At 48.1% G+C, this 14485-nt stretch overlaps 1 protein-coding gene across 6 annotated transcripts in view; it reads right to left on the bottom strand.

Annotated features, from left to right (window-relative positions):
• The window catches only part of LOC133365631 (uncharacterized), a 34069-nt gene that overhangs the window by 4136 nt on the left and 15448 nt on the right, over positions 1–14485 (bottom strand). The window contains exons 1-4 of one of the 6 annotated variants that reach the window (XM_061587875.1): positions 13334–13629; positions 9925–10013; positions 6523–7178; positions 3738–3941 (exon numbers count right to left, since the gene is read on the bottom strand). In XM_061587875.1, the coding sequence (XP_061443859.1) occupies positions 3738–3941; positions 6523–6988 (670 nt within the window). In that variant the 5' untranslated portion in view covers positions 6989–7178; positions 9925–10013; positions 13334–13629. Of the gene's footprint in view, positions 1–3737; positions 3942–6522; positions 7179–9851; positions 9875–9924; positions 10014–12670; positions 12781–12837; positions 13310–13333; positions 13630–14485 lie in introns of those variants that run through there. The other 5 variants (XM_061587874.1, XM_061587876.1, XM_061587877.1 and 2 more) reach the window with 5 other exon arrangements.

The raw sequence follows: 14485 nt of genomic DNA, 5'->3' as shown, positions 1-14485 counted from the left end.
GGAGCCATGGTATCGTGAGGCTTGGCGGCAGACCCTGGAAGGGCGGAGGTGGCAGGCCACGCCAGGTTAGGGGAACAAGGGATAGATGTATTGTACCCATCCCTTGTTCCGGGCCTGCCCTAAACCAGAAGATAACTGGGGGATGTAAGACTCCATCCAACCTTCGACTGCTGTTGTGTAACGCCAGGTCTGTAGTTCAGAAAACATCGATCATCCATGATCTTATTCTGGATGAGCATGCAGACCTGGCGTGCATTACGGAGACCTGGCTGGACGAGGCCTCAGCTCCTATACTTGAGGCCATGTGTCCAGCGGGTTTCCGATATGCACAGCAGCCGAGGATTGGTAGGCGGGGAGGGGGTGTGGCAGTTATTTATCGAGAGTCCTTGGTTTTCGCCAGACCTCCTCTCCACGAGACCAAGTTTGTTGATTGTATGTACTGGAGGTTGGGACCAAAGGGCAGTTTAGGAATTCTGCTGATGTACCACCCACCCCGCTGCACGGCAGACTCCCTGGCCGAGGTGCTCGAGGTGGTCGCGGCTGTACGGTTGTTTACCCCGAACTTATTGGTTTTGGGGGATTTCAACGTGCATGCCGAAGCCATTCTCACTGGAGCCCCTCGGGATTTCATTGAAACCATGACTTCATGGGAACTGCACCTAAGTAATATGGGTCCCACCCATGTAGCCGGCCATACCATTGACCTTGTATTTGTCGCGGGAGAGAAGGAAAGTGATCTGAAGATGGGGACTGTTTCTTCTAGCCCTGTGTCATGGTCAGATCACTACCTGGTGAAATTGGATCTCTCTGTGCTGCACACCCTCCGCAGGGGACAAGGACCTATTAGGATGGTCCGCCCCAGACGCATGATGGAGCCTATTGGATTCCTAAATGTGCTGGGTGATCTGGAGCTAACTGAAGGCCACCCGGTCGAAGCCCTGGTGATGGAGTGGAATAGGGAGATCACTAGGGCAATAGACCGGGTGGCACCAAAACGTCCTCTTCTCCTGAATAGAACTCAGACTGCACCCTGGTATACACCACGGTTACGCAGTCTGAGGCAGGAAGTGAGACGACTAGAGCGCCGATGGCGGAAATCGTGCACTGAAGGTGATCGGACACTGGTTAGAGCGGCAATAGCGGCCTACCAGCGGGCAACAAAGGCAGCAAAGAGGCAATTCTTTGCTGCCTCTATTGCGTCGGCAGAGTGCTGTCCCAGGAGGTTGTTCCAAGTGGTCCGAAGCCTGGTCGGTCCAGTAGCACAGGAACTTATGGAACAATCAAAAGCCTCCTGTGACACATTTGTTAAACACTTTGCTGATAAAATCGAGCACCTAAAGGACAAGATTCCGTACGTCGTGGTTACAAGTAGAGGTCCAGAGGCGGCCAGTTGCAATCCGGTCTGCTGGGATCGGTTTCAGCCTCTTCTCTCTGATGAAGTGGACAAGGTGCTCTCTACTGTAAAACCAACCACTTGCTTACTTGATCCTTGCCCTTCATGGCTCGTTATGAGCTGTAAAGAGAGACTGGGCAATTGGAGGCACTGTTTTACAGTGGTTCCGTTCCTATCTCTCCGGTAGATATCAACGGGTAGTGTTGGGGGATGAGGTTTCAGACCCTTGGCCCCTCAACTGTGGTGTGCCACAGGGTTCTATCCTCTCTCCCATGCTATTTAACATTTATATGAAACCGCAGGGAGCCATCATCAGGAGTTTTGGGCTGCAGTGTCACCAATATGCGGATGACACGCAGCTCTATCTCCCATTTAAATCTTCACCAGAGTTGGCTGTGGATACCTTGTCCAAGTGCCTGGAGTCCGTAAGTGGATGGATGGGAGAGAACAGGCTGAAGCTGAACCCCGATAAGACTGAGGTATTACTAGTGGGGGACAAGGGAAGGTTGGGTGATTTTGACCTGATACTTAATGGGGTGAGTTTGCCCCTGAAGGACCAGGTCCGCAGTCTCGGGGTCATTTTGGACTCCCAGCTGTCTATGGAGGCTCAGGTTTCTGCAGTGAGCCGGGCAGCTTGGTACCAACTTCATCTAGTACAGAGGCTGCGACCCTATCTTCCCATACATCTGCTCCCACGAGTGATACATGCCCTGATCTCCTCTCGATTAGACTACTGTAATGTGCTCTACGTGGGGTTACCCTTGAAGACGGTCCGGAAACTCCAGCTGGTACAAAACGCGGCGGCACGCTTAATAAAGCAGACTCGCCGCTGCGATCATATCACCCCAGTGTTGATTGAATTACACTGGTTGCCAGTTGTATACCGGGCCCAATTCAAGGTGTTGGTTTTAACCTTTAAAACTCTATACGGTTCCGGCCCAGTTTATCTGAAGGAGCGCCTCCAGTATCACCAAATATGCCGCCAAACAAGATCAGCCTCACAGGACCTTCTCTCGGTCCCACCGACTAAGACAGCTAGGTTGGTGCGAACCAGGGAGAGGGCTTTTTCGATCGTGGCCCCCACCCTCTGGAACTTACTTCCCTTTGACCTTCGGCATGCCCCCTCCCTGCTGACTTTTCGCCGAGCCTTGAAGACCTGGCTCTTCAGGCAGGCCTATGGGATCTCTGGGGTGGGCTAGATTTTATACTGTATTAGCGTAGGATGGTCTTCAGATGAGATGTTATGATATTAATAATGTGATGATTATGTATATGAGTAGATTGTATTTTATATTGTATTTTATATTGTAAGTCGCCCAGAGTGTCCATTCAGTCGGACAGATGGGCGTCTGCTAAATAAAATTTTATTATTATTATTATTATTATTATTATAGTAACGGGAAAGAGATGTTATCAGGTTTTATCAGGTTTGACAGTTATTAGTTGTGATTTTAACCCTTCTGTATATGCTTTTATATTGAGTGTACTATATATTTTCTTACTGTACGTCGCCCAGAGTGGCAGGTCAACCTGCCAGATGGGCGTCTAATAAATCTAATAAATAAATAATAATAATAATAAATCAATTGACTCCGATTATTATTTATGTACTACATATTTTGGAAAGTTGTTTTGTTTGCTGTACATTTGGACACCTTTTGAGATACCATAACCAAATTTTGCAGGGTAATTCTCAAGATCAAGGAGCAGGTTTTCATCTATGTTTGGATACAGATGGATGCCATTTTGAATCAAGATGGTGGACTTAACCTTTCAAAACTGCACTGATTTCTTGGTTTCTTAAAATTCCCAAGGAACAGCAGGTACAAGGCTAGCAGTTTAATTACATACCGCTTAACGTTCACCTGGTGATGAAAAGTGGCATACAAATATACGAAATAAATAAAGAATAAATAAATAAATAAACAGCCAAAGTGGCTTCTAAACGGTTTACATGTATAAAACCAATTGTCCAATAAGCAATCCTCTAGTCTGCAGCAATACCCTCCTTCTCCAAAAGGATCCTGGAAGCTGTAATGCAAGGGTGCATACCCTGACAGATGAACACTCTAGCAAGCAGCAGGTGATCTTAGGAGGACTGAAGAATGGCAATTTATTTTATTTTTAGAAATCCGTCTTTATTGTACTTCTTTATCACACTTATACGCTGCCCTTTCCTCTGAACCCAAAGCAGCACACATGTCGTTCCCAGGAAGTCTCCCATTCAGGCACTGAGCAGACCCAGACCTGCTCAGCTTCAGCAAGGTAGTGGCCTCATGGGCCTTCAAGACCACCGCCTGGGACCACAAGAGTGGCAATTTACAACTGCGCTAGCAACACCCACCTGAACTGCTCTGCCCTTCGCCTCTACTGTAGTCGCAAATCATAGAAGGGTCAGGACTCTGGACTCCCAGACGAGGCACCAGGGAGCCTTCCATGTCCGACAGAGAGGAGGGCTGTCCGTTGGTATCGATGTAGATACTGGGGTGGCTGACTCCTGGCTGCATAGGGACAAAGGACTGCTTAGATGCTCCTGGGAAGAAGATCTCTGCAGGACAAGAGAACAACTGGCTTCAGGCAAAGCATTTCTTTAAGCATCGCACATCCCAGGAAGTCAAAGCAAACAGTGTTCAATACTTCAGAGTCCAGAGACTTCAGTAAAAATAACAAATCCCTCACACCTCCCCACACTTAGCCATTATGCAGTCAAGCTCACTTATTAATAAATCCAACCTTCTGTTCACGTGAATGTCTGCAATTAGGGCAAGTATTTAAATAAATGAATCTATTTAATAGCCCATTTGTTCTAATTTATTTTTTTTAAACAAATTCTACACTGCTTAATATTTTAAAATGTATGCGTGGTATACAAGAACAACCTAAAAGCAACAAAACAGCATAGAAAGATCAGGAAAACAGCGTTGTAAAAACAGAATCAGGTAAAATCAGGAATTCATAAATAACAGTCCAATGTTATGGGGTCAGCGAAAGTCTAAATAAAAAGGTAGATCTTCACAAATAGTCCAAAGCAACGAAGAGGTGGTATTCCTCATATGGCACAGTATTCCACAGTGCAAGGGCAATTGCAAATAAATAAATAAAGCATGCGACGCAGCTTTGCAAATTTATAGTGACTTCTGTAAGTTTGCAGAGCGCACCACAAATTTTTTCCCTGAGCCGTGGATTGTATTCAACTAAGTCCTATTCAGGGTAGACCCACTGAAATTAATTACCGTATATTCCGGCGTATAAGATGACTGGGCGTATAAGACAACCCCCAACTTTTCCAGTTAAAATATAGAGTTTGGGATATACTCGCCGTATAAGACTACCCCTGCTTATGACATGCCATTCTTGCCTTCGTATCGAACAAGTTTGTTATTCCAGATAGCGTAGCTAAGTTTCTTGTTTTTTGTTTGTGTATTCGTTTCCCAGAGTGTGAAGGTTTTGTTATCTGTCTATCCTACATTTCTTCCTTCCCTCTGTCTTGTGTTTGACATCGTTTGTCTCGTTGTTCCTGGGGAATTCCTTGGGGGTGCCCTCCCTTCCCTGATCCTTTCCCCCAGAACTTTAGCCTACGGCTCCCAGAGATACCGCAGCTGCGGTTCTCTCTCTCTAAGGCGGCTGCCTTAGTCTCCTTTTGTTAAGGGAGCTTACGGCTTTCCTTCTCGCCCAGCGGCACTCCTCCGCCCTCGTTTAGCCTCGCAGGAGCCGCTGCTCTCTGCCGATCCTAACGGCTATTCCAGGAGACTGCGGCTGCGACTCTCCCTCGCTCAGCAGGCAGCCGCAAGTCTAATTGAGAGCTTCCGATCGCAGCTCTCCGCCTCGCGCCGCCTCGCTCTCTCCCTTTTATCGCCGCCTATTTCGGCGGCCCTAGAGCCTGCGGCTGCGGCTCTTTCCCTTCCTCTGCCTCCCCCTCCCTCCGGCTTTCTCCGCGGCAGTTAATTACGCCGCGACGACCATTGAAGCCTGCGGCTGCAGCTCCGTTTAAATTTGTAGTCCAGCAATGCCCACTCTTGCGAAATAACTACCGTATATTCCGGCGTATAAGACGACTGGGCGTATAAGACGACCCCCAACTTTTGAGAAGATTTTCCTGGGTTAAAAAGTCATCTTATACGCCGGAATATACGGTAACTTGAGTTAGTCATGCCTATTAACTTCAGTGGGTCTATTCTCGAGCAGGACCAGCACTGAATGCCATCCAATGCTACCAAGTCAAAATGTAGAGCAACAGTATTCTGTTCAATGAAAAAGTTCAGGACCACCAAAAAGCTCCTAACCTTTATGGTTCCTGCAATTAAAAAAAAAACAACCCTATTCAAACCCATTTAGCACAAGATGCTACAATGCTACATAAAATGTTAAGAGATTCAGCCAGATTACAAAAGACAATACTACTGGGAGCCCAAGATGTAGTTTAGTTCCCTCCAATCTGGTGCAGATGGTTTGGACTACAACTCCTATCAGACTGGTGGGAGCCGTAGCCTAACATCAATTGGAGGGCACAAGGTTGGCAAAGGCTAGCTTAGAGCCCCTCTTGGTCCCGCCTGTTTGACCTTTGACCTAAGAGCCTATGTTCACCACAGCAGAGGATACAAACCATTAACTACACTCCAAGTCTTCTGCAGAGTTCTGCTTCTGTCTCACATCCTCCTCTCTCCCTGGTCTTCTGTGGCGTACAAACCACACAATCCCCCGCTTGCTTCTGCTCTTCCAGCCTCACCCTCCTTCAACACACCTGTGTTAATTCCCCACAGCTGGTGAGCATGGAGAGGCAAGCAGGCTCATCAGGGCCTCCAGCCTCATCACAATTATCTCAGAACTTTCTGCACCTCGGAAAACTTCCAAGGGATAAAGAGGACTAGAGGCATACGAGAAAAGAAAGTCCTACAAAGGAAAGGAACTAGAGCAGCCTTCTGCAACCCAGTGCCCTCCAGAAGTCTTGAACTACAACTCCCATGGCCATGCTGGCTGGGGGTGATGGAAGTTCCAGTGCAAAACATCTGGACAGGTTGGCTACTGCTGTCGTAGAGGCTTGATCCTGTTGGATCCCCAACATACACAGCTATCTCTAAACATATCTGTTCTTCAGATGCCAGAAACCACTTAAATCTTTCACAACTGACCCGGGTCCAAGACAATTTCTGGCTCTGAATCATGGGTAGGCTGCAGAAAGGTGGAGGCCACCATCTTCTCCAGCGGGGTGAGACGAGGTTTGTGGGGAGGCCCCGGCCGGTGTACAGGTGGGGGTTTCTTGGCTGTTATCTTCTTTTTGACATCCAACCTCAAGTCCCGCCATTTGTGCTTGAGATCGTCAATGGACCGCTCCGTGTAGCCGAGGAAGTTGACCCGGCTCTGGATTTGTGTCCAGAGCTGTTTCCGGCGAACAGGGTGAGCCCGGAAAGATTCGGACCCATACAGGGCACCAAAGTGCCGAACTACATTCCAGACCAGAGTCTCCGTCTCATCGTTGGAGAAGTTGGCTTTCCTTTTTCGGCCGGTCGCATTGGCCTGGGAGGCAGCAGTGGAGGTGGACGGGGGAGAGTCAAACCTAGGTCCCCATTTGTCTCTCTCAGCCGCCGAGGAAAACATTGGAGTCCAGAAGCCAAAAGGAGTGGAAAGAAGCAGGTGCCAGAACAGCTGGTAACACAGTGGCAGTATTGCGGTTCAAGAATGGTCCCACCCTACGAGGAAAAGCCAGCTGGATTCTCTCGGTGACGTTGACCGGGGAAGGACTGAAGAAGACTTGTGCCCGAGTCATGCAGTCTCATCCCAAGGACACCTGGAAGGGAATGGGAAAAAATGACTAAACACAGGAAGGAGAACCCTAGACCGGCGTGTGAGTAAACAGGCTAGAGTGGACGTGGTTGAGAGTATGAACCAGGCTCCTGGTGCAAATCTCAGCTCAGCCATAATCTAGTTATTTATTTAATTTTATATCCCGCCCTTTCTCTCAATAGGAGCCCAGGGCGGCAAACAAAAGCACTAAAAACACTTTTAACACATCATTAAAACAGACTTTAAAATATATTAAAACAAAACAACCATGAAAACGTATTGAAACAAAACATCTTTAAAAATATTTTTTAAAAGCTTTAAAAACATGTTTTTTTTAAAAAAAGGTTTAGAAATGTATTAAAAAGCAATTCCAACACAGACGCAGACTGGGATAAGACCACTACTTAAAAGGCTTGTTGAAAGATGAAGGTCTTCAGTAGGCGCCAAAAAGATAACAGAGATGGCACCTGTCTAATATTTAAGGGGAGGGAATTGCAAAGGGTCAATGCCACAACGCTAAATGTTGTGTGGAATGGACCTCCTGATAAGATGGTATCTGCAGGAGGCCCTCACCTGCAGTGATCGGCTGGGTATATAAAGGATAAGATGGTCTTTCAGGTATCCTGGCCCCAAGCTGTATAGGGCTTTGTATGCCAAAACTAAACCTTGAACTTAGCCGGGACTGTACTACTGGATAACCTTACGGGGATGTTATAAAGATTACTGTGATAAGGCACTGAATCGCGTTGAGCACACGTGGGGAGCCTTTAGCCCTCCATGTGCTCCTGAACTACAACTCCCATCATCCCTGGCTGCTTGCTGGATGTCATAGGAATTATAGTCCAGGGTACGTTGCTTGAACATTGAATACAAATCCATGGTACAACCACATTTGGAATATTGTGTTTATTTCTGGTTACCTCACCTCAGAAAGAACAATGTAGAGCTAGAAAAGTTTCAGAAAAGAGGAACCCAGGTGATCAAGGGGATGGAATGACTCGTACGAGCAAAGGCTGTAACATTTGGGGCTCTTTAGTTTAGGGAAAAGGCAAGTAAGAGGGGACATGAGAGAAGTGTGTAAAATTATGCATGGTGTGGAGACCGTAGATAGAGAAAAGTTTTTCTCCCTCTCACTTAACACTAGAACTCGTGGACATTCAATGAAGCTGAATGTTGAAAGTATTTCTTCACCCAGTGCATAGTTTAACCAAGGAATGAATTCCATTAACTGGGATGGCTTTCAAAAGGATTAGACGTATTCATGGAAGATAAGGCTATCAATGACTACCAGCCACAATGACTTTGTTCTACCTCTGCTGTCTGAGGCAAGATTATTATTATTATATTATTATTTATTTATTTATATATATACCGGCCCACAGCCGAAGCTCTCTGGGCAGTTTACAGCAATTAAAAAAAACAAAAAACAAATATACAAATTTTAAAACACAAAAAAACAATTTAAAAACACATGCTAAAATGCCTGAGAGAAGAGGAAAGTCTTGATCTGGCACCGGAAAGATAACAGTGTTGGCGCCAGGCGCACCTTGTCAGCAAGATCATTCCATAATTTGGGGGCCACCACTGAGAAGACCCTCTCCCTTGTTGTATAGTTTATTTATATATCACGTTTTGGCTAAAAGGCCCCCAAAGTGGTGAACAAAATATTCAAAGTAGATGCCTCTGAATACCAGTTGCTAGGAACTGCAAGTTAGGAGAATGCTGTTGCGCTGAGGTCCTGTTTTTGTGTTTCCCAGAGGTGCCTGGTTGGCAGCTGTGAGAACAGGATGCTGGACTAGATGGGCCACTGGCCTGATCCAGCAGCCAGACTCTTCTTACGTTCTTAATATTTCCATCCCAAGTATCAGCACACCATAAAAGCGCAATACAAACAGATCCAAACTGCAATCCTTATATATCAAAGTAATGGTACATTCACTAGATCATCCCTGGGTACCTGAAGCTAAATAATCTCTAGAACAAGCACCATTCCTTTCTTCTGCCTTAACAATCAACAGCACAAGCTGGAACTTCCACAGAACACAAAAAAAAGAGTGTGGTTTAGGAGATGGCCATGCTGGCTGGGGTGGATGGGACTTGTACTCCAAAACATCTGGCAAAGGGTGACATATAACAGACAAGGCTGCCTTACACAAAATTCTGCAAGTTACTTGGGAAGACAGACGGACTAATGTTAGCGTTTTGGAAGAAGCAAAGACTACCAGTGTTAAAACAATGTTCCTCCAACATAAACTTCGCTGGATCGGCCATGCTGTTCGAATGCCTAATCACCGTCTTCCAAAGCAGCTACTTTACTCCCAACTTAAGGGTGGAAAACGGAATATCGGTGGACAGCAAAAGAGGTTTAAATATTTTCTTAAAACAAATCTAAAAAAATGTAACATGAGCATCAAGAACTAGTAAGTCTTGGCCAATGAACGTCCCAATTGGAGGCTGGCTATTATCAAAGGTGCTGTGGGCTTCAAAGAAGCACGGATGCAGGGCGAACGGGACTAAACAAGCCAAGTGGAAGGCATGTCAAACACATGCTCATTGCGACCATCTTCCATCTGGAAACCTATGTCCTCACTGTGGGACGTTGTGTAGATCCAGAATTGGCCTCCACAGTCACCTACTGACCCACTGTTAAAGATCTTCTCTTGGAAGACAATCTTACTCAGCCACGAGTGATCGCCAATGGATGAATGACACAAAATCAGGCCACTGAGTTCAGTATTGTCTATGCTGACCGGCAGCAGCTGTCCAAGATGGCAGGCCAAAAGCTCATCGCTCATCTTCTCGGGAGGCTTTCAGCTGGTCACGGAGATGTTGGGATGTCCTGCATGCAAAGCATTGTGCTGCGTTACTCAATGACAGCCTCTCCCAATGCAAAAGCGTAAGGTTTTACATTTGCATTACAAACCAGCAGAAGAAAAAACTCCTCCTATGCCTTAAGTGTGTGGGGGAAATGCCCATTGCTTCAAATTCCTGCTCAGGCACCAAGTAGCCTTGCAGAACTCAGCCTAACTTCTATCAGAAGCATGTAAAATTATTCTACAACTCCACTGTAAAGTATTTTGTTTGCTGGAATGGGTTACAGAAGTGACGAGAAGTCTAACCTTTGTCATTCTAACCACCCTTGTCTTGGGGTTGGTTAAACAGCATCACGGGGAAAGCCAATCAGTGGCTAATTATTCTCTGGAGGAATTTCCCTGCACCTCATAAGGAGAGCCCTGCTGGATCCAGCCAATGGCCCATCTAATCCAGCATCCTGTTCTCTCAGTGGCCAACCAGGTGCCCATTATTGGAAGCCTGCAAGCAGGACGCAAGCGCAAGAGCTCTCTCCGCTCCTGCGGTACTCAGAAGCCTACTGTCTCCAACAGTGCAAGTAGAATATAGCCATTATTATTATTATTTCTTAAATGTATTAGTTGCTTTTCGTCACAGAAGTGAACCCAATCAGTAAAAAGATTAAAACTAATATAAAAAAATGAATGAAAAATTTAAAAACACAGTACATAAAGATAAAAGCTGGTGAGATAGCCCACCCCCTAAAAGAGGCTACAACATCAAAAGCCCTCCAAACTTAAGAGCCGAATGCCTGGCAGAAATGTTTTTGCTTGGCGCCTAAAGACAGATAATGATGGTGCCAGGTGTGGCCTCCCTAGGGAGAGCATCCATAGATGGGGGGCCACCACTGAGAAGGCCCGTTCTTGCATTGCCACCCTCCACACCTCCCTAGGAGGGGGCACATGAGGGAGAGCCTCAGATGTTCAACACAGGCTTTGGGCTGGTTAATATGGGGAGAGGCCATCAGGGTTAGTTCGCCATTGATAGCCTTATCCTCCATGAATAAATGCACAAGAAGCATACATGTGGACCCAACATGCGCAGGATATTGAAATGCTCCTCACTGAAATGCAGAAGAAACCTGCATGCAAACCCAACATGCGCACAGAACCTACAGTGAATTGTGACTCAAGAACCTGTTATTGACAGTCAGGGGGGAAATTCAGCTTTTGTTTCTTGTTTTGTATTACACTTGATTGCACCTGGATGAAACAGATATTTGCAACAGAAATGTTTACACCATTGATATTTGGCACTCATTTATACCATTGATATTTGGCACTCACTGCCACAATGAATACAATGCAGACAGAAATCCCAGGTGGCAGGAATGTCCTCCCACCCACCCACCAACAAAACAGAAGGTCAGGGTGCAGGTTGGCTATCCTCGGACTTTGGAAGCGACTGACAACTGTTGAAGAACTCACCAGCCCTGTGTTGTTATTACATTTTAGGCATTTTCATAAAAGCTTTTTTTTAAACAAAGATCCTATTCCTGTGCACTTATGAACACCGTTAATGCCAATGGGAAAGTAAACCAGAGCAAATTTTAAATGGCACATGAGAGCCAGTGCAGGTTTCGCATTCAAATGTCTGATGCGGCAAACACACAGCTGAAGGCTGTAACAGAAAACACAATGCATATACTCCCTAGAAAGTTAAGTCCCAGCCAGCTCAGTAGGCCTTTGCTTTTGAGTAAAACATGCTTAAGGATTCATGCTCCAAAGTCACTTTCAGACAACCTGTTTACTGCATATTCATTCCAATTTGCTTGCAGGGAGATTAGACAGTGTTGGCTATTTAATGAGCCTTTATTCTGATTTGTTAGCGGGGAGGTTAGATGACTGTATCAAATCAGATACTTTCCAAGCATTTTCCTGTCACTTCCCTGATCCCTAAAGGTTGGAACTTTCCGGGAAGTGGATTTGTTGCAAGACCTCCCAATCAACTGAATTTATCACCTGAATTTACCGATATGTGACTGAATCTCATGGGACAACGCTGACAGTCTGGAAGTGCCAAAACTTATACTCCTGGCCTCCTGCCTCTTAGCAACCTAAAACTAGCAACAGGATATTACATTCACTCTGAAACCCTTTAGTGGGACTGCATTCTTGTATGGAGGGGCTAAGGGAAGAGTCCCAAAAGCTCACTGGGCAAGGGGGTGGGGTGGGTGGTTTAGGTCTTAATTCTGCTTCCACAAAGATCCTGTCAACAAGGAAGTTAACCTCTCCATGCTGAGGAAGGGATCCCCTCCAGATCTAAATTTGTTTTGCTGTGTGAACACACGCCTGCCCATTCAGATTAACTCCCTGGCCAGGCCCAGGAGGCCCAAACCCTGAACCATTTCCTGCCTGGCATGACTGCAGCCCTCCAAGGCCGCGCTGTGCGTAAGAGCACCTTTGCGCCTGGGCGCACGGCCTCTCCTTTCTGCAACAGCTCCCCTTCTTCCGCGGGCCAGAAAGGTCTTTTGTGCGAGCTGCAGTCCCCCTCCCCTATCACTTTTCGGGCTGAGAGAGGGCAGGAAGGGCACCCTCAGGATGGGCCGCCTTCGGCCCACGCAGCGATTTAAGATCAGCGCCCCTCTTCCGGACGCGCGCAGCCCGCCGAGGACGCTTTTAATTCGGATCAAAAAGCATCCCCCACCGGCGAGATCGGGGTGGGGCGGGCACTCCGTCTGGCTTCCAGCGGCCTGGTCATTTTGCAAAGGTCCTTCAGCCTCCAGCCACCGAAGGACAATAGGCGTTGCTGCCACCGCTTAACTCTGCGCCTGCGGAGCGGGGGGTTGGGAGGGAAAGCAGATGCTTGTTTACCAGCCAGCCGAGGGGCTCCAGAGCTCGATCCGGCTCCAACCCCCGCCTGCGGCTTCGCCCGAAGAGATCCCCTTTGGAATCGCCCCCAGCTTCCAGCTGATCGGAGTCCCAGAAAGATAAAGGGAAGCTGGAGAGAAGTGGGTCGCGCTCCAGGGCACGCTCACTGGAGAGCGAGCGCGGCCTCCGAGGGCCAGCCGCGGTGCAGGCGAGGCGCCCGGGATCGGCCTCCAAAAGCGCATGCGGTGCCAGCCGGGCTGGGGAAAAGAGAAGCGTCCCCTTCCCCGCCGAGCACCAGCGAGCGGCCGCGGTGGACCCGGCTGTAACAGAACCACCCACTCCGCCCGAAGCGGATTCTGCTCCGGATTTGCGGGGGGGGGGGAGGAAGACCGCGCAAGAGCGGCGGAGCGGGAGCAGCAGCCTCAGCCTCCTGGCGTGCGCGGCGCCCCTGCAGCCGTCCCTCCGCGCCGCCGTCCCGCGCCCTTCCATGCGCCCTTACCCGCGCGGAGAGCTGCTTCTGGCGGGCAAACTGCAGAGCCGCCGCCGCCGCCTCCCTGCCCGGAGCCACAAAGCTTGGCGGAGGGATGCGCGCTCAGTGCTGCTGCTGCTGCTCGCGTCGTTTTGGCAGCTCCTTTGCTTAATGGCTCCTGGCGGCTCCTCCGCACGCAGAACGCGCGACGAGGAAGAGGAGGAGGCGGCGCGAGGCGGCGCAAGGCGGCTGCGTTTCCTTCGCCTCCCAGCCGCAGCCGCGATTTGCCGCTGCCCTCTGCTGGCTCTGGCGGAGCCTGGAGGTTTTAGCCTCTTCCCGGAGCGCGGAACCCCCGCCCTTTTTGTGCACGGGCTGATACCTAAGAACATAAGAACATAAGAAGAGCCTGCTGGATCAGGCCAGTGGCCCATCTAGTCCAGCATCCTGTTCTCACAGTGGCCAACCAGGTGCCTGGGGGAAGCCCGCAAGCAGGACCCGAGTGCAAGAACACTCTCCCCTCCTGAGGCTTCCGGCAACTGGTTTTCAGAAGCATGCTGCCTCTAACTAGGGTGGCAGAGCACAGCCATCACGGCTAGTAGCCATTGATAGCCCTGTCCTCCATTAACTGGTCTAATCTTCTTTTAAAGCCGTCCAAGCTGGTGGCCATTACTGCATCTTGTGGGAGCAAATTCCATAGTTTAACTATGCGCTGAGTAAAGAAGTACTTCCTTTTGTCTGTCCTGAATCTTCCAACATTCAGCTTCTTGGAATGTCCACGAGTTCTAGTATTGTGAGAGAGGGAGAAGAACTTTTCTCTATCCACTTTCTCAATGCCATGCCTAATTTGATACACTTCTATCATGTCTCCTCTGACCCGCCTTTTCTCTAAACTAAAAAGCCCCAAATGCTGCAACCTTTCCTCGTAAGGGAGTCGCTCCATCCCCTTGATCATTCTGGTTGCCCTCTTCTGAACCTTTTCCAACTCTAGAATATCCTTTTTGAGATGAGGCGACCAGAACTGTACACAGTATTCCAAATGCGGCCGCACCATAGATTTATACAACGGCATTATGATATCGGCTGTTTTATTTTCAATACCTTTCCTAATTATCGCTAGCATGGAATTTGCCTTTTTCACAGCTGCCGCACACTGGGTCGACATTTTCATCGTGCTGTCCACTA

Source organism: Rhineura floridana, chromosome 10, assembly GCF_030035675.1.
Source record: "Rhineura floridana isolate rRhiFlo1 chromosome 10, rRhiFlo1.hap2, whole genome shotgun sequence".
In the NCBI taxonomy this organism is placed as follows: domain Eukaryota; kingdom Metazoa; phylum Chordata; class Lepidosauria; order Squamata; family Rhineuridae; genus Rhineura; species Rhineura floridana.
Note: the sequence above shows the minus strand (reverse complement) of the source record. Positions and strands in the feature narration are given on the sequence as shown.